The sequence below is a fragment of the Atractosteus spatula genome, chromosome 13 (assembly GCF_055471065.1).
Source record: "Atractosteus spatula isolate fAtrSpa1 chromosome 13, fAtrSpa1.hap1, whole genome shotgun sequence".
NCBI classification, from domain to species: domain Eukaryota; kingdom Metazoa; phylum Chordata; class Actinopteri; order Semionotiformes; family Lepisosteidae; genus Atractosteus; species Atractosteus spatula.
Window position 1 is genome coordinate 19630560 of NC_142718.1, and position 20836 is coordinate 19651395.

The 20836-nt window shown below is 36.1% G+C and overlaps 3 protein-coding genes across 4 annotated transcripts in view; all 3 read right to left on the reverse strand.

Moving 5' to 3' along the window:
- The window catches only part of ctdsp1 (CTD small phosphatase 1), a 39287-nt gene extending 38558 nt beyond the window's left edge, over positions 1 to 729 (reverse strand). Inside the window, exon 1 of the mRNA XM_088930159.1 lies at positions 381 to 729. Within this exon, the coding sequence (XP_088786285.1) occupies positions 381 to 456 (76 nt within the window). The 5' untranslated portion in view covers positions 457 to 729. The remainder of the gene's footprint in view (positions 1 to 380) is intronic.
- Positions 730 to 4698: 3969 nt separating this feature from the next.
- LOC148821848 (SPEG neighbor protein-like) lies at positions 4699 to 9696 on the reverse strand. Its single transcript, XM_088931176.1, has 5 exons — positions 9637 to 9696; positions 8448 to 8575; positions 7730 to 8037; positions 6168 to 6309; positions 4699 to 5359 (listed from the first exon to the last, which is right to left on the reverse strand). Exons 2-5 carry the CDS (start codon positions 8573 to 8575, stop codon positions 5221 to 5223), a joined length of 717 nt encoding a protein of 238 aa, XP_088787302.1. The 5' UTR covers positions 9637 to 9696; the 3' UTR covers positions 4699 to 5220.
- A 1907-nt stretch (positions 9697 to 11603) lies between these two features.
- Positions 11604 to 20836, reverse strand: part of LOC148821849 (striated muscle preferentially expressed protein kinase-like) — a 137725-nt gene continuing 128492 nt past the window's right edge. For both annotated transcript variants that reach the window (XM_088930236.1, XM_088930237.1), the window contains exons 38-41: positions 19768 to 19991; positions 18316 to 18391; positions 17639 to 17788; positions 11604 to 16840 (exon numbers count right to left, since the gene is read on the reverse strand). In XM_088930236.1, the coding sequence (XP_088786362.1) occupies positions 16624 to 16840; positions 17639 to 17788; positions 18316 to 18391; positions 19768 to 19991 (667 nt within the window). In that variant the 3' untranslated portion in view covers positions 11604 to 16623. The remainder of the gene's footprint in view (positions 16841 to 17638; positions 17789 to 18315; positions 18392 to 19767; positions 19992 to 20836) is intronic.

The window sequence follows — 20836 nt, forward strand, 5'->3', positions numbered from 1 at the left end:
ACTTACAAAAAGTTAACTTTTTTAATATTAAATCGGTTATAAATTTAGTCTCAACAATTTATTAGTAAAGAAGTTCAATATCAAGCTTCATAAATTAACTTTTAATCACCTGTCTGTGACTGTGCCCACCGCGGCAACAAGTCAAGCAAACTTGTCAAGAGACTTGCAAACTTCCTTCATTTCGAGTTTGCAATGCACAGTAAAAGCACAATACGCGAGTTAAAACAGGAGATTTACAATTTGCGTTAACAGATTTCGAACTTTAAGTAAGCCCGGCTGTGATTTTCGGAAAAACACCGCCCCGACAATACAAAAATAAGTTTGACATGTGCGACGCACAAACAACTCCAGTGCGAGTCTCCATAACATTTTAAGCTTACCTTTTTCTCGTAAAGGAGTATTCACCTCTTCATCTCTGCTAACTTGCGTAATTATAGACGTGGACTGGTGGTCCATTAGATCCGTAATTCCAATATAGCTGCAGTTTAAAAGTTGTTACCGTTTTTCTACCTAATATATATTTATATATTTACAACAAGTTAAAATAACCCCCCCAGTTTTCCGTTATATACATTTAATTTCTGACATAAATATATACAACTAAAAGTTTTAAAAAGATATAAAAGAAAAGAAAAGGTAAAAATACAAAAGGGAGTTTCTTGTTGATAACTTTGTTACAACATGGAGTTCTGTAGCTCTGCTCTTCAATTTCAAGACACAAACATGGAACTTGGCTGTTTCAAGGCCTCCCCTCCCTCTTAAAGTGGCTATGAAAGAGTAGCTGCAAACCGCAGGAAACAAAAGCTTCACTAGATCGCGCCACTGTATGGGACCGTATGGGACAAGAAGAAAACTGGTTTAATAAGGAGCATAAGATGATGGGTAGATGGACAGAGGCACAACGCATGGATGGATAGACAGAGCTATACCATGTACACATAGATTAATTTCAATAACTTTTAGATGATGATAATAATAATAGAGGATTGTCTGACATAGATGCAGGAAATCATACTACAAATTATTTTCAAACTTCCAAAAAATAACTTAAAACAGGAATTGAAACGATTCTACTAAATTATTCATTTTAATATACCCATTGCATGTTTTTTTTTCATTCAATCATATTACTCCGTACACACCCCATGATGTAATCAAAGAAGTGCACATTGCAATTGCAGTAGATCTCGGACTTTTTTATTTATATTACTTGCTTCACAATGAGCCCATCCTTTAAACCATTATTGTTGGGGGATTTTTTCCACTTAAATCGAAGTGAAATTAAAAGATCGTTAATTTTGTCAGATCTGGTGTGCGTACAGTATGTGTGTTTCTGATTTTCCGTAGGGTAGTACACACAGTATCTGTGTCCAGTAGATGTATTGCGGTACACAATGTGTATGAATTGTTTCCTGTACTCCCAACTATTTATTCAGCACCAGAGGAATGCAGCGACCTTTTGAACCGCTTCTATAGACATTGCACTCAAGGACTAAACTGAGGTCTAAATCTTGTCTGGCAGTATTGCAACTTCAGCAGCCTGGTTTCTCTTGGTTTCATAGGGGAGAGAATCTATACAGAAAGCAAGCACAGTCCGAAGCTGACCGAGACAGGAAATTGCAGACAATGCTGCCATTCAAAGTCAGCTCGGAACCAATGACAGTGACGTGGCGCCCCATTGAAGAAACCGGGCACCTCAGAGCCAAGCACATTCCTGGAGCCACGCTACAATATCAGGGACCGTAACCAATTCGTTTAACTTCATACATCTCTACCAGACTTGCACGTTTATTTAGTTTGTAATGCATGTTAACCGCTGGATCACTCCACTCAAAGAATTGCGTAAACACGCCAGCCTTAAACAAAAAAAAACACACATCTCAAATTCTGGTATAGTCCAAACAAAATTTGAAGTCGGGATGCAGTTTTATTTTCATAACTGACTACCTTGGCACTTTGATGTTTTATTTTTTCAACTGGCGTTCAACTATCCGTTACCTTTGAGACATGTTTAAAACCAAACTGAAGAAAATAGACTCTAATCACTGGCTAATTGTTTTCAATTTTCTTTTTGAGGCATATTTGTAAATTTACTGACTGATCTTAAAATGTGAAACAGAGTTTGTAATTGACATCAGCTCTATGCCAATTTCTGAAGTTCAGAAAATCATGTTATCCATTGGTTGGCACAGTGCCACAGTAGTTCGCATTGCTGTCTTGCAGTGCTGGGGTCCTGGGTTCAATTTCGGACCTGGGATGCTATCTGTGTGGAGTTTCTATGCTCACAGGTTTCCTCCTACAGTGCAAAGACTAGTAGGATAATTGGCTTCTGGGAAAACTGACCCTGGTGTGGGTGTGTTTGTGTCAATGTCTGTGTCTCCCCTGCAAATGTCCCTGAATTGGATCAAGAGGTTAGGAATTTGGTGGATGGATGTTAACTGTTTCAGAATCAGAATTTCCTTCATTCAAGATGTGCTTCCTGAAATGTAACAAATTGTTATTCACACCTATGAATGTTCATCCTCAATTGATGAACTACTAAGAGACGTTTAGTCAGAAATAACAGCACAAAACATTGAGGAGAGGCTGTGTAAAGTTCTGGTTGCTGAAGTCATTGGAAACAGTACCCTTGAAGTACAGTATTTTTGGGACTCAGGACTGACAGAGCAACATGATAAATAAAAGTCTAAACAAACAAGCAGATCAATTAAGTGATCAATTAGCAGTGGTGATATAGAGGTCATCTTATGAAACAGCCGGTAGTTCTTCTAGCCCCAGCCCCAAGGTGGAGAACCACTGCTATCTCTAATCAGAGGCACACAAAAAAATAAGTTACAAGTAATGAGTATTCAAGGTAAGCATAAAAAGTTATTTCACTGAAAATAACTACAATTTGAAAAGTTCAATGAGTTTTTAAAAAAAACTTATAACTTGTGAGTTGTCATGTACAGTATGTGTCAAATAAAAGGTTTTCACAAACCATATTTAATAGCCTATGCTTAATGAATTTGATTAAGAACACTAATAGAGGAAAAATCAGTTATACAGTATATGCCACTGTGCCAGCGATACTAAAAAGTGCTACATGCACCTAGGATACTTTCTACGCAGAATTTAAACTGTTTTTTGTAACTAGTCCCCCAGTGAACGCCACTGGAAACGTGCGTACTCAGAACTTCCTTCGTGCACTGGTGTATACAGAGCAGTACACAGTTTAACTGTAACTTTCCTTATGAACAAGCAACCTACCGTGGAGGCTATTTCCTTGATGCGCTCGGTTTTAGCTTTCATTTTGCAAATGGTGGGGCCCACACCTCGTACTTTTAATTTCCAATTTATCTTATCTACAGTTTCTATAGATGTATACAATAGAAATAACAATGCGAATATTCATAACCACATTTTTGTCCCTGCTCGGTGCTTTAAAAAAGCGAACAAAAAAAATACGTAATGCGTTGCCCGTTTAAGGTGTGTAAAATTGAGCACGCAAACAACTTTTGAAAGGCCTTTACTTGATTCGTTTCGGCTTGCTTTTTCTCTTTGCAACAATCCGTGCTTACTAAATCGAAAGGAAATGAACCGACGCAGGTCTTTTAAAAACAAAAGTTCAGCTCCGTTAAGTTTCTTACGGTGAGCTTGTTGCTTCAAACTACTGTTTAAGGTTTGGTAAAAGTTTTTGCTAACTTTTTTTTGGCAAGCAGTACATAGAGGGGAGCCTTGAAACCGTCAGAAAGGAGAAAGGAGGTTAGGGAGAGTCAACAAAGTGCGTTCGTTGTATTCCCGTGTGATTTGCGTTATATTACCATATAGTAATTAACAACAATAATTTAGCCTTTTTCCTCAGAGAATCTCAAAGCACTTTACATCTTTGAGTGGGAGACACTTTATCCATCACTGAGGTGCAGCATCCACTTCAGTGACTTGCAGCAGCAATTATGTGCCTGCTATACCAATAAACTGTTTATTCATTAATTGAATTAAAAAGAAAAGAATTAAAAAGTGCCTCAACCATTACACTAATACCCCCTGTTTAAAAATCTGGCTGAGGCGCAGAAGATCTGGAGATCTTAAATGACCAAGTTTTCAGGACTTCAGTGTAACATCTCATCCCAAGGACAGTATCTGCTACTGTACCTCTATCTGGAAAGCCATCAGCCCTTCTAGTTCCCAGAAACAGATTTGCCACTAAAAGCCTGGAAGCTTCATAATTTCATAATCAGTTTATTTTACTCAATTCAAATTTGGCCTTGTTTTTTATTTTGCAATGGGTATATTTAGGACTCTATCAGGACTCTATCAGAAGCATCAGATAGGATCTGAGATCATTGTGAAGAAAAAAGTGGAAAATCTTGGAAAGGCCAAGTCAATCTCCAGATTTAAATCCAAATAAGCATGTATTTTACTTAAAATATAAGTCACAAGGTCCCAAGAAAAGGCTGGACCAAGCATCTGAAAGTGTTATAGGAATGATTTTGGTGTTTCAAAACTTTGCAGTCACTGGTTTTGTCTTTGTGTATTTCTGTCTTGTACACATTGTCAGATTGTGGTATGCATTCAGACTGCTTTGTCCACTTTGCTTTCAGGATGCTTCAGTTCTTATGATAACACATGCTAAAGATGTGCTAGAATTGCAAAGGCAAATAAGAAATTGAGAAAGAGCAAAGTATTCAATATTTTATTAAATAAAACAGGTGAATTAATCTGGTGACAAGAGAGAAAGTGTTGTATTGATGGTATTTATTAAACTCTGTCTTCAGGTAGGTTGTTAAAAGCTTATTTATGTGCATTTCTAAGCTTTTAAGTGTCGGAAACGAAGAGAAATGGCAGTCTAACATGGAGAACTAAAATGAAATTGTCTTAGTGAAATGCACATCAGAAGAAACTCCTATGGGAGAGAGGAGGAATTCAAACTACAGTTTCAAGCAATCAATCAATAACACTAGGAAGATACTGTCTTATTTGGGGAGAAAGCAATCAAAAACAGTTTCTGAAGACAACACCATGTCATGTGATTTAATATATAATATTTTTTTTTAGTTACTTGTGCACTGTATGGAAAGATCTTCTTTGTTATTATGCCATAGACAAGAGCACATATGTGCCCATGAAGAAAGTCAAATGAGGGGTAAACTGAGCCTGAGAGGGAGCTGGAAAAGATACAGGCAGACAGTAAGATGGAGTGCTGCTGTGTGGAGAGAGAGGGCAAGGAAAAAAGCCTCCTCAGATGATGTCCACACGGGCAAAGGACTGATCTACGCCCAGATTGTTCTCAACAAATATCTCGTATTTCCCTGCATCTGATGGCCGTGCATCTTTGATTGTCAGGGTTGTGGAGGTGTCCTCTATTTCGTAGAATACTCTGTAAAACAACCATAGGAGAAGAGGCATTATACAATGCATTTTACTCTGAGACCCTCAGTAGGTATTAATTTTTTTTAAAAAGGTGCAAGCAGTATGGAGACAATATCTAAAGGAAATTTCAAGACTGTGAAATTGCCCCAGACCCAACTAAATCATGACAGATCAATAACCGTTGAGCTCTTCAGTACTGGTAGACTTAAATACCTTCAATGGTATTTCAGAAGGTTGTTAGCATCAATAATGGTAAAATGAGTATTTTGCAAAAGTGAAATTACAGAGGAGCTTAGTGTACTGTTTCTCACAAATAAGGGGTATTATGCTGAGTACTTATTGAAAAATGCTCTGTCCATGAGTCACTGTGATAAAAAGAGGTTTGAGTTCTTTGAGTGGAGTAATTGTGGATTATAAAACTATCAACAAACTGAAAAATAAAAGAGAAGTGTACATTTCAGTAACTTCTTTAGCATTTGTATTTTAGTTTACTTAAATCCTTCCACTCTTTACCCCCCACACACAGATACTCAATAAATCTTATGCTTCATATGTTTGAGAGAATGATTTTACATGACCCTTGATATGTGTTGCCTTGTGCCAAAAAACAAACTGCCCATCTTGTGCATTGGATATTACTGGTGATTTTGGACAGACTATAATGTTTTTTTAAACAAAAGTACAGCAAATGCAATTGGATAACTTGTGTACATTGTACACTGTATATAACCAGTCTGCCAGTTATCTTTGAAGGCCAGAGAAGGTACAGCTGAGAGTAGCGACATTTCTCAGATTTGACTAGTATTGCTTTCTACCTGTTATCTTCCTCAATGTCCTCTCCATCTTTTGCCCAGCCCACATCTGGAGCTGGGTCCCCACTGATCTCTGCTTTCAACACTACTGTTGATCCCTTCTTCACCTTCATGCTGTCTGGACCCTTGGCAATCTTGGCAGGAACTGTGGACACAAGCAGATACTTTACAGTTAATTTAGATACTACTCCTGCTACTATATTGTTTGGACCACTCAAAAATCGTTATTAAAAGAATAGTTGTTTTCTGATTTTTTGTGTGGAGTTTATTTTTCTCTTTCATGTGTGTAGCCAAACCATCTTTTGATTAAAAAAACTGGCAAAAGGACCCTGAATAAAAGGGAATCATTAAATGAATTTAATAGTAAACTTAGTTTTTTAAGTTTGCAGTTTATCAGGGACTTTGTTCTTTTTTGTTGATATGTCACTTTTGTAAGTACCTCATTGCAGCTTTGAAGACAAATCATTTTGAACTCATGAGTGGTCCTAATTGTATTTATTAAACTCTGCTTATTATTGCTTAATTGTTACTTACCTTTGTTATGCTCTCATGGTATCTTATATATGCAAATGTTTCCTAATTTGGAATTCCTCTACTTGGAGTATTAACCCAATCATGTATGTTCTTTTAAAAATTATTAAAAGTGTCATCTGAGCTTATCTCTCATGGTGATTCCATTGTGGCATTTTGGATTGGTATTTACTGGTATTTAGTATTATGTAAGTAGATAATAAGGAAAATCCATTAATCTATTTATATCTATCTAAAAGAGACCCTACAATATTGAAAGCAAATATTACATTTTAAGTGATATAAAGAGAAGAAACCGAAAATTATATTTGTTGCAACTGGCAAAATGGATACTACAAATTTGGAGCTGCATTATGGAATAATGGCTAGGATACTGAGTTTCCAATGAGTGGATAATACATTAGAATTCCATGTAGGATGCTGTTGTTATACCTTTGAGAAAGGTAGATCACTCCAGTAAATCATCCTATATAAATGGATACTTCTCAGATTATTATTGTGAATGGGAATTTGTTCTCAATCAACTTATCTTCTTTAAATAATGGATTAGAATGTGTTATGTAGCTACAGTACATAGGTAGGTAAGGTCCCCTTTTCAGCCCATAAAGGTCTATGGTGACTCGGGGGCAAGGGCCACCATTTTTCTCAACCATCCGACACTGGAGGTCAGCATCACGCTCCAGCTGACCTATTACCCCCAGAAGGACTAACCCCTGGTACTCATTGGGAAAGCAGGCTGGGTGGACCTGGGAGCTGTCTGGAAGGAATTAGAGCAAGCTACATCGCTTGCCCCTATGTAGCTACATAAGTCATTAAATTATCATCCTCAGAGAAACAAATATTAGTATAATAAATACTGATATTGTTATATTAACAATGTGTGTTCAATATCAACTAGTATTCACTGAGTGTAGAAAATATGTGGAATAGATATAATCAGAATGAAATCTATATGTCTTTGATTTCTTAAAAGCAGAAGTAGACCCCTGTGTAGTTTTGATGGTGTGGGAGCGGCTGGAATGCTGCGTGCGTACCCTCCACTATTATGCGGGCTGAATCATAGGCCTCTCCAAAAGTGTTTTTGACCGAGACAGTGTAGCGGCCTAGGTCATTCAGCACTCCATCCCGCACGACAAGTGCCACTACATCTGGGTCTTCAAACACATAGCGGTACTTGGGACCATCCTTCAGTTCCTTGCCATCCTTGGACCAGACAATGAAGGGGTCAGGGAAGGCGCTCACTCTGCACTCCAGCTTGGCTGCACTGCCCTCAATCAAGATCACATCTTTCAGCTCCTGTAGGATCTTGGGGGGACCCTTTTCTCTCATCTCCTTGCGAGACCTAAGCAGAGACGCATTAGGAAGTGTGGTAAGGAAAATGTAAATGCTCAACAGCTTGGCACACTCTGCACTTCCACAGCACACGTCAGAGATCTATTACAATGTTTCTTGATTAACAAGAAGCAGGGGAAAAGTATGAAACACATCCATGGCTAAGGGTTTTCTTCTTTCCTATAATTTTTGGTCAACAGAGCAGGTACATTTACAACCAAAAGATGCACATCTTTAAGGAACGCATTATGAATGTCTGTAACAAACTGCCCAACATCTAGCCTTTGAAAACTGCTGTTGAATTTGACATCCCAGGATTCTTAAAGAAAGTCCCATGCATAAATGAACAAGACCATCTAAAAAAATCCTCAGGCCTGTAACCTCTTTATTATTTATTATTATTACATTCTATTGCAATACCTGTGACCTCTGTAGGAAGCCTGGATGCGGATAGCTGCCTCTTGAATTTGGGGGTCATTGATATCAATGGTGCATCCTGGTGGGGGTGGGGCCACCTTTTTGGCAGGTGCAGGAGCTGGTTTGGACATCTGACCAAAATATGTAACATTATATTTATCTGATGACATCTGTTAATATTAATCAACAATGACACAAAGACTAGGCTACATTTATTGAAAGGTAGTACATGAAAAAGTCATGGGTGTCTTGAACAAGTGCCACACAGCTGTGTTGTTGAAACTGATGCCTTCAGACCTCTTGAGAAGTGGATGATTGAGATGCGTAGATCCATTAGCTACTGCTAACCAAGCGAGCAAGTTAGACTAAATGACCTTCTCACATTTGTAATTTGTAGTCTTTTGCAAACAAAACAGTAGACATAATACAGAGTACCCCTCTTGTTCCATGTTGGGAAAATAACATTCATGTGAATAATGGCTACTTAATGAGAATATTTCTGATGTACTGGAATCAACAATAAACAGCAATCAATAGTAACCCACAATTCATACAATTACTAAAGATATAGCTAGAACCTTGGCTAAACAACATTATGATATGATACTATTATGATACTATAACATATTATGATATGAAGACAGTTGCTATACAGTCCTGTATTAGAGAAAGTGCACACCAAACAAATTCACTTTGTTTTATATGTATGCAGAACAACTCTAATCACAGTGTCTAAAATTATGAAAATCAGATTCATTAAAATTAATATTCCCCAAAAATCCAAGATGCCTGAAAGCTTTGGCCATGAACATGTACATGTTGTTAGAACAACACAATTGTTTAATTCCCTTCACATACAATAAAATTTGTCCAAAACAGGTTCTTGTTTTCTGAACAGAAAATAAAGACCAACCAAATATGCTTCAATAATCCATGAAAATATACAATGGCATACAGTATCTGTGATTTATTTATATTTTTACTATGTGTTGATTGTTAAACTGGTACTTGATCATACAATGGTGCCAATGTGGTACCCCACAACTCTTCATCACCATGGTGTTTGTTTCTGCAGAGCTTTTGTTGTGCTTCCTCTGGATACTGTGACACTTGATAACAACAGCAACACATAAGCCAGTTTTCCTAAGAGGGGTTTTCATAATTCCGTAATTAAATAAATGTCATGACTTACCCTGGTGCAGCTTATTCACCAGTCCTTGACCAGTGCTCCACTCACTCCGCACGATAAAGCTGTGAGGGTGTCCACCCTTCTGGATGGGGCTTTATAAACAGGGCTCCAGAGGGGTTTATCTAAGTCCAAAGTTGACTGGGAAGAGGACTCCACATTCCAAGGCCGAGCCTGCCCTTCTTCGGACCATCTTCGGAAGCTGCAGCTCAGTGAAATTCATAAAAGATGGCCAACAGCCAGACTGTTTTACCCATGCCGAGCAGGCAGACAGGCCATATATAGCTGTCAGATAAATACCCCAGAGGGTTTTTGGGGGTCACTTATAGCAAGTTCAGTGCTGTGCAATCAAATACCTTATCTTTCAGGGTGGAGGAATGGTGTGAAACGTGAGTGCTCCCCAGTGAACTGGCAAGCAGGTGCGCTCTAGTGGGGCTTATAAAAGGACTGCCTGGTTTGGGCTAGGAGCATGACGTAATAGAGGTGCATTATTTAGTTCTGTAATGTTCCATTACTGTATTTTCCCTTTCCCTTTTCTGTTTTTCCTTCAGTTAATTTGCTTTGCCAATCGGTTCAACTGGTACTGAATATAATAATAATTAATAATAATCGCTTACACTTATATAGCGCTTTTCTGGACAGTCCACTCAAAGCGTTTTACAGGTAACAGGGACTTTTACAGGTTAACTTTGCTGTTGTTTAACTTTGGTTGGTTAACTTTGCTGCTGTTAACTTTTACAGGTAACAGCAGCATCCACCTGTTTTATACCATCTATATATCCACCCTGTTTTCAGGGCTAACCTGTCTTTGAGTCTTTCACGCTCTTGAAGTGCTCACCAAGGAACTCACATTTAATTTGTTTACATGCCTTTATATCTGAATGATTGCACAGATATGAATGTACACTTGTCTTGATTACAATTTCACGTCAAAAGATGAGCAAAGTTTTAGTAATTAAAGGGTATTGTTTTGTCTGAACAAACTAAACAGCTGCGTCAAATTCTCTGATATACCCAGTAAATCAAACATTTTGTTGTAGCTTTTAGGGTTCATGGATTCTCAAACAAAGTAAACAGCATTCAATTTAATATTGAATAGAATAGTGATTAAATCATCACTTGAATGCATAATCTATCAAAGAAAGTTAAGAGAGTGATATACTGTTCCTCTATTATTATTATTATTATTATTATTATTATTATTGAATTGATTGCATGTTTATCCATTATGCATGATGACTTGTACTTTGTGGATGATCTGCCCCTTTGACCATTATATAACTTCAGCTGGAAATACCTCTACCATTATGGAAATCAACAAGAAGTGAATTGTGAAAAATGACAAGAAAAACAATAACTAACCTACATGATAGGTTTTGATTTAATGGGTGCCTAGCCTGCTCTTCAAAGGCTTACTTACCAGTTCTATTAACTGCTAATAAGATTGTTCACGTGCTCTGAAAGAAGATTCACTCTAAATTACTGTAAAGTCATTTCATTTTTGATCGTGGTTTAATCATTATATCACTTATATAACCTGTTAAATGTGTTCTACAGATCATTTTGTCTTTATATATGAAAAAGTGGGGAAAATATTCTGAAGGTAAACTAAACTATGAACAAAGTAGGATCTTAACGACAAAAATCGATATTCAAATAGAAAATCACTTATAATATTATAGTACACTATATACACCTTTACTGAAATAAATTAAATTAATGAATTTGTTGTAAATTATGTGTATTTTAACAAACAATGTTTAGTATATGTAATATCAATATATTTTGCTGAATCTACCTTTCTGCAGAAACTTTAGTGGTCTTGTCATTGTGTGCATTTCAGATTATTGCAGATGACTACAATGAGTTTCCAACACTAATGGCAATTTGAAATATGCTAGTATCATCAAAAGAATCAGCAAAATAAAGGCGTAACGCAAACATTTTGTACATCCACAAAATACCACGATTGATTCATATTCTCTTTATTTTTATTTTCTCAGCTTTCATGCCGTGGTTCCACACCAGAGTTAAATTAGTAATTCCACAAAATCGTAAAGGTTCCAGAGTCATACTGAGCCCGAAAAATAAATTAACAAACCACTAGAAACAACATCTACAAACTACGATAAATAGATTGTCACTGCTGTGAATTTACAAAAAGAAACGCTCTTGTTCATAGTAGTTTTAAAACATAAGCTAAGGCCCGTTCCCAGGTATTGAAGCTTAACCATATCATTGGATGTCCAATACTTCTGGCCCAGTGATCATCAGACCTTCAAAACATATGGAATATGCTAACCTAGAAAATATGTTTGCAGTAGATAAGCAACAAATAAAAAATATATTGAGTTTCCTCTGACTTTCTTTTTTTGAGATGTGTGGCATATTAGTGTGCTTGCTGTTTAAATGTGCCATAGAGCTGACTCTTCATTCATCACTTTCCAGGCTGTTTTGAGTGATTTTCTTTGTCATCTTTTTACAAAAATATATTGCCTTTCCTGGGAACGAGCCCTTACTACCCCATTATCCAGGTGCATGCTGTGTACACGCAAATTGCCAAAGTACCTGCTGCACTTGATATTAAAGAGTCAGATTAGAGTGCAGTAGCATAGAATTTCTTATTTGCTCCCAACCAAAGGAGGCTTAAAGGACAGTGTTTGTTTTCTTGAAATGACACAAAATGTACACAATATAGCATCCGTGAATACATTTCGTTACATAGATATGAGTCTTCCATCAAAAAGTCTCTGATCTTTCTGGCATGGCATGTCACAGTATTGGATGTGTAATTGGGCAAACAGCTTCAGGTGCTAATGTTAAGTCCTGCCAGGTTTATGGAACTTTGAACAACAAAGGGCATTACTCATTCAGGTCCATTTGCATCATTCACAAATCAATGTTTTCTTCAAAAAGATGATTTTAAGCTGTACTAGAATCCCCTGCAACCAAGCACTCTATAGTAACATATTTTTCAACATTTATCTAATTTTAGTTTTAGATCTTGTATATACATATACAGTATCTGTATATAAATACACACATATAGGAAAAGAGTCAAATAGAAGCGGAAAAAAAACAACAAAACATCCTATATTATCTTTATATCAGACATGTTCCTGTGTTTTATTGTTATATACTATATATATATTCCACTTTATATTACCAATTAATTGTAATTTGGGAAATTTGTTGAGAAATATCAGTTTCATATAAATCAGCCTCGCAGGTAATGTTAGATAGAAGCAAAAGTTGTTGATGGTGAATGTATTTACTTCTCAAATTAACTTGTTACAGCTAAGCAATACTGCTTTTTGAAAAAGAATCAAAACAAGCAATTTCAGACAACAGGGTGATCAGTAACAGCTTCCCTGACAAATCAGATACAACAAGTGCCACACAGAAGAGATTTGCATTTGTCCCCGATATTATGTTTCACATCTTAAAATGCAATTCGAAACAATTCCTACAAAATGTTCAATAAACCCATTCACACTTCATGTTAAAGGAAAATGAAAAGGAAAACACAAATCCAATGCCTGACATTCATTGAATATATACTGTACTACTGTGATCATTCACATCTTGGTGATTCTGTACACATTAGTGAAAGTAAAGTAGCTCTGTGCAAGTAAGTAAGCTTTGTAATGTGAATTGTATAAAACTTAAATGCTAATATTACTAAATTATCTTTACACCCCTCTCAAAAAGCAAATAAATAGGTTACTAAATTTGTGAATAAAAGGATGACAATAATAATAACTCATACAGAGATAAATTAGTAATTCCACAAAATCATAAAAGTTCTAGAGTCATACAATTAGATCTCAATTCAGAACACTAGATCTGAATTTAAGATTTTTATGTTAGTAGGGCATTTCAGTGCAAACATGTGAGTTAGCCTTACCTAACAGTATTATTATTTGCCCATAGAAGAGCTTTACTGTTGGATTTGTTTGGACAATACTGTATATACTATTTTAATTTTCAGTGTTAAGGTAACATTAAAAAGGGGAGTGGCTGATAGTGGCAATGGAATAGTATCAGACCTTTACAAGATAAACAATTTTGAAACCATAACAGAGTTCTTCTCCTGTATATAAGAGCCATATTGCTCTTCAATGATTATACAAATTGCAGTTCCTATGAGGTTTAGTAAATTGTACTTTCCTGTACAAATAATGCTGAAGTATGGTTCTGTTGTAAAATGAGATTCAGATTGCCATTTTGTAACTAAAAACAAATATCAAATGCTACTGTTGAATCTTCCACCAGCTGTTTATGACATTGACTAGATTAAAATCCTACATTTGTCCTGAAATTTGTCCCTGAAAAGTTACGCAGAAGCAGTGTAGTACTACTCATATTTACAGTATTTATCACCAAGTTGTTGTACTTAAGTTAATTGTTATTAAAGAAAGTTTTCTCTTTGAACCTGTGCTTATGTAATAACAGCCTTTATAAATAGTAAAATTTATGAAAAGGGTCAGGTACATTAATGATACTTGAAATGCTTTAATGGATTTTCAAGCACTATAAATAAAAAATTCTTTAACAGGCAAAATTACATCTAATCTACCAGTAATGGTAAATTGTAAAAACTGCAAGGTTTGTCAATGCCAGAAACAGACACAGTATCTTACAGTCTTTGGTAGTATGCATTGTAGACTAATAATACTGCTACTTCAAAGTCATGTCTGTTACAACATTGCTATTCTCCCTTTTGAAACAGACAAAATATTTCTAACAATAAGCAAACTGGAAAAGAGGCAGCCACATGATGATGAAAAAACCTTCTTTGTTAGATACACTGCTGTAAATGGACACGTTTAATTGTTTGGGATTCCTAATATCTCATGGTGTGTGAACAACGATCCTAATTAGATATCTTCTTGTATTTTGCTTACTGACAGAGAAGTGTCAGCAAGAACTCCAGATGAAGAATATGAATGCCAGAGAAACTGTAAGCATCTCTGTTGTTTGCACTCAGAAAAAAAATATTCAGGTTTTACATGATAAAGTTTTTTCTGTGTGAAGCTACCGTAAACAGTGTTATACTGAACAATTCAGCCTTGGTGCCTTAGGCATAATATAGCATTGGATTATCATAGCCTTTGGAAGTATGCACTTCAAGGAAAGGATTTAGCAGCATCCATTATACTAACATTTTCAGTGCAGGAATTGTTTGTTTTGCAGTACACAGAAACTAGGTTATCACATGACAGATTAAACTCTTAGCCACGGCAGAGTGACCTAGCGTTAAAAGCTGAGAAATGACTAGGTGAGAGTTTGGTATTTAAATTTCCAATCCCAACTCACAGCCTACAGTGTGGATATAAAATGTGGAGGGGCTGAGTCAATTAGCCTCCTTGTGCCTTGTGTACAAAATGGGTTGGACCAGCCCCTCACCACAAACTTAAAAGGTCCACACTAGTTAAAGCTGCCTTTTCTCATGACTTTTTATTTTTATTAGGTAGACCTACAGGTATATATACATATAATTTGTATCATTGTAAGATGTAATTACAAGGCAAGTCATTTCTTTTCAATCATCCATTTATATGGGTTCAATATTTACGCCTTTGAGATTTAAATGTACGTTTGCAAACCATGTAAACAAACTAGTCAGCAGAAAGGATATAACAGTTTCCACTAACATTTAAAAAGATTTGATAGTGATTTGGGCAGATAAACATATCTTTTCAGGCCTACCTAATGTACAGAGAAGTTAACGGTAAAAGCAGCAATTAAAGAAAAAATTAATGTCACAAGGCAAAAAATCAGCCCTCAGTTAAACAAAGTCACAGAAACAATGTTTCCGCTAACTGTACATTGTGACTCAGCTGCTGACTTTGAAATATAGTGGATTTCTTGATATTGTCCTTGTGACATAACTGTGATGTACTTCAGTGTCAAAGAAATTTTTAAATAGTTGTTTTCTTCCCTTGAGATTTTCAAGACTCTTCTCTTGCGGCGATTGATGGTAGAATCCATTATATACAGTACAAGAGAAAATGTGGTTTAGTAGGATTCGGACAATGTTGCTTTGTCATATACAGTATACACTGTCAAAGACAGGAAATAAGAAAGCTAACATCAGGTTACACAATGGTCACTTTCCCACATCTTCAATAGAGATACAGGATGGGTAGTTTCGTGACATTCCAATTAACTGTCTCCACTGGCAAAACTTTAAAATAAGCAGAAAATTAAAATATTTCCAATGACTCCAATTTCCATTACAAAGATATTCTCTTTTACTGACAACTTTCTTCCAACTGCTCATTGTAAAGTTTATCACCCTTAAGCACCTACCAGAATTATCAAATACCGCTTTAAAAATGTACCAATAACACAAGAATGCTACTTAGATATTAAAAAGACCAGCAGTAAAAGGTACATCATCATTCTCCAGAAAGTCCCTAGGATTCTTCTAGGAAAAAAAATAAAATAATTATATATTGATATGAACATTTCAGGAAAAAGTATTAAATCTAGAATTCGTTTTTAAAAAAATTCTAGATATGTGAGCCTTACCAGAGATAAAAATTCCTATACATAAAGAGGAAGATCTCTGTTTTTTCATTTTTCAATACCCCAAATAAGTGTCCTATTATGCAGAAAAAACAGTAAAGCTCTGTTGAAATACTGGGAATATTACAGAAAAAAGAGAGGGTTTCGTACAATGTTGCATTGTCTACCCAATTTCCACCAAACCACTCAACACTCCCTTTCGGACAGTCCATGAGGTATATGTTTTGAATTCCATTTTCGTGTTTCAGTTTTTTCCTGTTTTATTGTCATTGTGGCTGGTTTTTGCATGATAAAAGCCAGACTCGAGAATACATGTCATTTCCAGCCTGCTAGATTGGGATGATTATACCAGACATTTAGATCTGGGCATCAGGCTGGTGTGTGCCACTTGTGCCTTCTGTAGAACCTGGACTGTTCTTCTCACTTGCCCCCTTTTTGGCGCTGATGGCATGGCTGCTTTCACTGGTTCACAGGAGCTGCTGGCTGTTGGGTGCTCTGATATGAACGCAGGAGGACCTTGTGCTTGGTGGCGACCTCTGACCTCTTGCGCTGGTGCTCCACCAGGAACTCCTTGAGCCGTGTTGTGGTGAAGGTGAGAGTCTGTCGGCGTAGCTTCATCAGATAGGCATCTTGCAGCCAGGAGTTGGCAAAACAGTCCTTGATGGTTGGTCGAGCCCTAAATGGTATATCATTATTGGCATATAAGACTGTGAGACATACAGTATAATGATGGGAAATTAATAGTCAAACACCACAAGTTTATGGTGCAATGTCTCTAAACTTTGCTTGTTTCTTTGTTATGAAAATCATACATTTGTTCCAGAATACTTATTTCACAGTGCTTTATTTAGTCTCCATTTTCTGTTGAAGTCATAGATGTCAGTTTATAAATCACTTAAAAAAATTCTGGGTCAAACCAAACCGAGCTTTCTTTTCTTCCGACACATCTGCATGAAATTAGCTTTTGAATTTGACCCGGTACGAGCAGCACTGTGGATTTGTTTGACTACTAGTTTATATGAAAAGATATACAAATAGTCATAGTCAGCAACTACACATGCATATTGAATTTATTTAAAAGAAACATTTCCAGTGGCAACACGATAGTGCAGTGGTTAGCATTGCTGCCTCACAGTGCTGGGGTTCTGGGTTCAATTCTCGACCTGGGGTTCTATCTGTATGGAGTTTGTATGTTCTATCCATGTTTGAGTAGGTTTTGTCCAGGTGACTGGTTTCTTCCCAAAGTCCAAAAACATTGGGGTAGGTTAAGTTAAGTGTTTGCGTGTCTCTGTCTGCCCTGCGATGGTCTGTATTGCGCCCGTTGCTAGGTGAGACAGACTCTGGCTCCCCAGCGACCCTGAATTTTATGAATCAGTTAGAAAATGGAAGGATGGAAACACTTCCAGTTTGATCGACATTAAATCTACTATAATTTATCAATAAAGAGAGTTTAAATAAAAAAATATTGACTCACCAGGGATAACTACACAGGATCTTCTTAAGGAAAAGGGAGGCACTTTGGGACACATTTGGGTACAGTTTCGTTAGGTCAAATTTTGCTGCCTGGATTTTGGTCTCCGTCTCCAATGGGTTAACTTCAAGGAATGGCAATCTGCCACTGAGCCTGATAAAGAATGGGAAAATAATGTGATCAATGCAAAAACAAGAGAATAATTTTCTTTTGATTCTTGATTTCTTGAATCTTTACCACTTAAAGATATAAAAAAAGTCTGTTTATGTTAAATCATACAGTACTTCAATATAATATATTTTCAAAGTTATTTTCTAAGCTATTTTTTCAAAGCAAGTGAGCTAGGTCACCAACTCATTTGTAATTATTTAAATTCTTAACCTAGCTTTTTAGAAAAAATGTTACATATCCTTTTTCAAACACAACATCAATGTCTTTTATCAACCGAGATAAATTATTTTTACATTCAAAACTGAATTGTTTTAATAATGACATTTCTGTAAAGCACAGCCTCAGGTGCTTGTTACTGTAGAATTTTCTGGCACTGTTATTTTTTCAATTTCTTTTGTGTTCATTGCATGTGCTCTGATACGCGTGATAAAGTATCTTTTATTCAAGGAGAAATAATTGTTTTTTTGTCTCTTTTTATAAAAGTAGATAAGTGGTCAAGGGATACTCACATGACATAAGTCAGGACTCCTAGACTCCAGATATCTGCTGGAGGGCCAACTACATCCCCTTTAATCATTTCCGGAGCTTTCAGAGGGGAGAACAGAGGAAAGAGGGCAGAAGGAGGAAGGAGGGGTTGAGCATGTGGAAGGCAACAAACAAAAAGAGGAAAAAACGACAATAGGACAAAACATTGAGGACAAAATATCAGACTATTGTATTGGTGGAATGCAGGTACTGTATGTGAAGGTTGATACATTTTGACTAAAGTCAAAGAAAGTTGTAAAGGTGGAAAAGATTAATCATTATGATTAGATAAAGAAAAAATTAGGTGAGAGTAGGTTACAGCAGCACACAAATTCATTATTATAAGGATTCTACAATGTAATAGCCAATATTACAGTCTGCTGTAGGTCATTTTGTATTGGTTGTATGCATTCCTCAGTTTCAGTTCTCCAAAAACACCGGTCAAAGATTTGCAGGTTAAAGAGCATATTCCAAGATTAATCTCGGAATTCTCCTATATTCTCTTGTTTCTCTTCCAACGTAGCTCTTTATCAGTTAAGATAATTGAAGCTTTAGTTTAGCCAATGGCTTGATTTACTGTAACTGTTTTCTGCACTCAGATGCTGGTTTCATAAACAATTTATGTGGATCATACCCAAGAAATGTAGTGAACAATTTTTTGTCTTCTAAAGAACTCATAACTGATAAGCAACTAATGATATAAAGAAACATTAGGTGGGAATGACACTGTACAAACTACTCTAATAATAATAATTCTTAGCAATATATTCACTGATTAGTTCAATTTCACACCTGGTCATTTAAACAATTACCCTAAATGATGGGAGTTGGGAAACCTAGCATCTAATGTCAAATCATGTCTTATTTAAGATCAGTATTTATTAATCCATTAAATAATTAAATTAAAATTTTGATAAACTTAATTAAGAAAAAGCTCCAGTGAAATAAAAAGGGGACAAGGGGTACTCCAGGAGTAGCATTGATAAACACTGATACGAAATATACAGTACATGCTCATAATGTTGGACTCCTTCTGAGAGATACTCATGCATATATTTTTATTCTGCCACAGATCACCATAGAAAACAAATGCAAAAACTTTATGAGGAGTGTTGATGGGAGCACATACTAAAGAAAGGTGATTTAAGATTAAAGAATGCTTATATCTTGTGATTTTATAAACATTTCAATAGAAATTTGAAGTTTAAAATTAGAAATGCAAAAACTGTATAAACATACGACTTTTTAAAGGAATGTGTGAGAGCCTTTAACAAATGTCGGATGTCAGTACAATGCTTTTCAGAAAAGTTATTCAAGCTGACAGCCCCAGAACAGAAAATTGAATTGAAAAGTAATGGAGTACAAAATGCAGCACTGTAGTTTAGCTGACAAAACCGTGGCACCAAGTAAAACTCAAAGCTTGAGGAGTGACTCACACATATACTCCAGTGTTCCATGGCGGTGACTGAGCTGTTTGAGGAAGAGAGGGTTAAAGGTCTGCGCACAGCCAAAGTCAATGATCTTGACCACATTCATGTACGTGATAATGATGTTGTCTGGCTTGATGTCCAAGTGCAGGATACGACGATTGTGCAGGTACTCCAGACCCTGGAGGATCTGAACAATGTAGCCCACCACATCATCCTCTGAGTAACGAAACCTTGGGGACAACAATGTAAAACACCACTGAGAAAAATCTTATCCTAAATCTGATTCACATGGGTCTACAAATTACAGCTGAAACAGGATGTGTCAGATTTTTTTATTGTTAAAGTCTGTAAATATTACATAAAAATCAGGTAAACTGTTCCTTTCTTTTAATCCAATATAATTTTCTTTGAAGTCCTACAGTATGATATTTTTTCACATAAGCAAGACTTTCTCACAAATGTAAAAGTCTTGTGTGTTTTTAGTGTTGTGAGGTCAATAGGAGGCGTGTTCAAATCAATGTAACAATTAAAATCCACATTCACATCTGGGATAAAGATGACAAAATATTAAAAATGAATACAGTAGTTTAAAAATAAAGTGAATTCTAGCCACAATATAAGTTAACATAGATTTAGATAACTGTAGCAGTTATTTTGCAGATAATGAAATAGACCAGACAGTATGCTTTGTAACAGTACAAAGATGGAATTAATCTGAGTAAATTTTAATTTTATATTTAAATAGCGCACATACAGTGAATCCTACAAATATGTGAATATTTTTGCTAATAAATTCTACACAACAGATACTACTTGAAATGTATAAAAAACACTTTAAGCAGAAAGGCTGCGATCAAAAGCAATAACTTCATTATACAGGACTTCAAGGGGTTTGAAAAAGCATGTGTTTGTGTACAGGCAAAGAGGCTACAGTTTAACATAGCCTAAAGAAAGAAAACATACATTCTTTTAAATGAACTCCCACTCGCCAAATATCATATCTTAAACAACAATCAATACTCCTTTATGTGAATAGCTTCCTTGTAACAAGCTGTTATGTATAAATATCTACCTG

Coding starts and splice junctions, on each gene's coding strand:
- LOC148821848 (XM_088931176.1), bottom strand. CDS start 8,575: ATGTCCAAACCAGCTCCTGCACCTGCCAAAAAGGTGGCCCCACCCCCA. Junction 8,038..8,447: donor GCTTCCTACAGAGGTCACAG/GTATTGCAATAG, acceptor GTCTCTGCTTAG/GTCTCGCAAGGAGATGAGAG. Junction 6,310..7,729: donor AGCCCGCATAATAGTGGAGG/GTACGCACGCAG, acceptor TTGTGTCCACAG/TTCCTGCCAAGATTGCCAAG.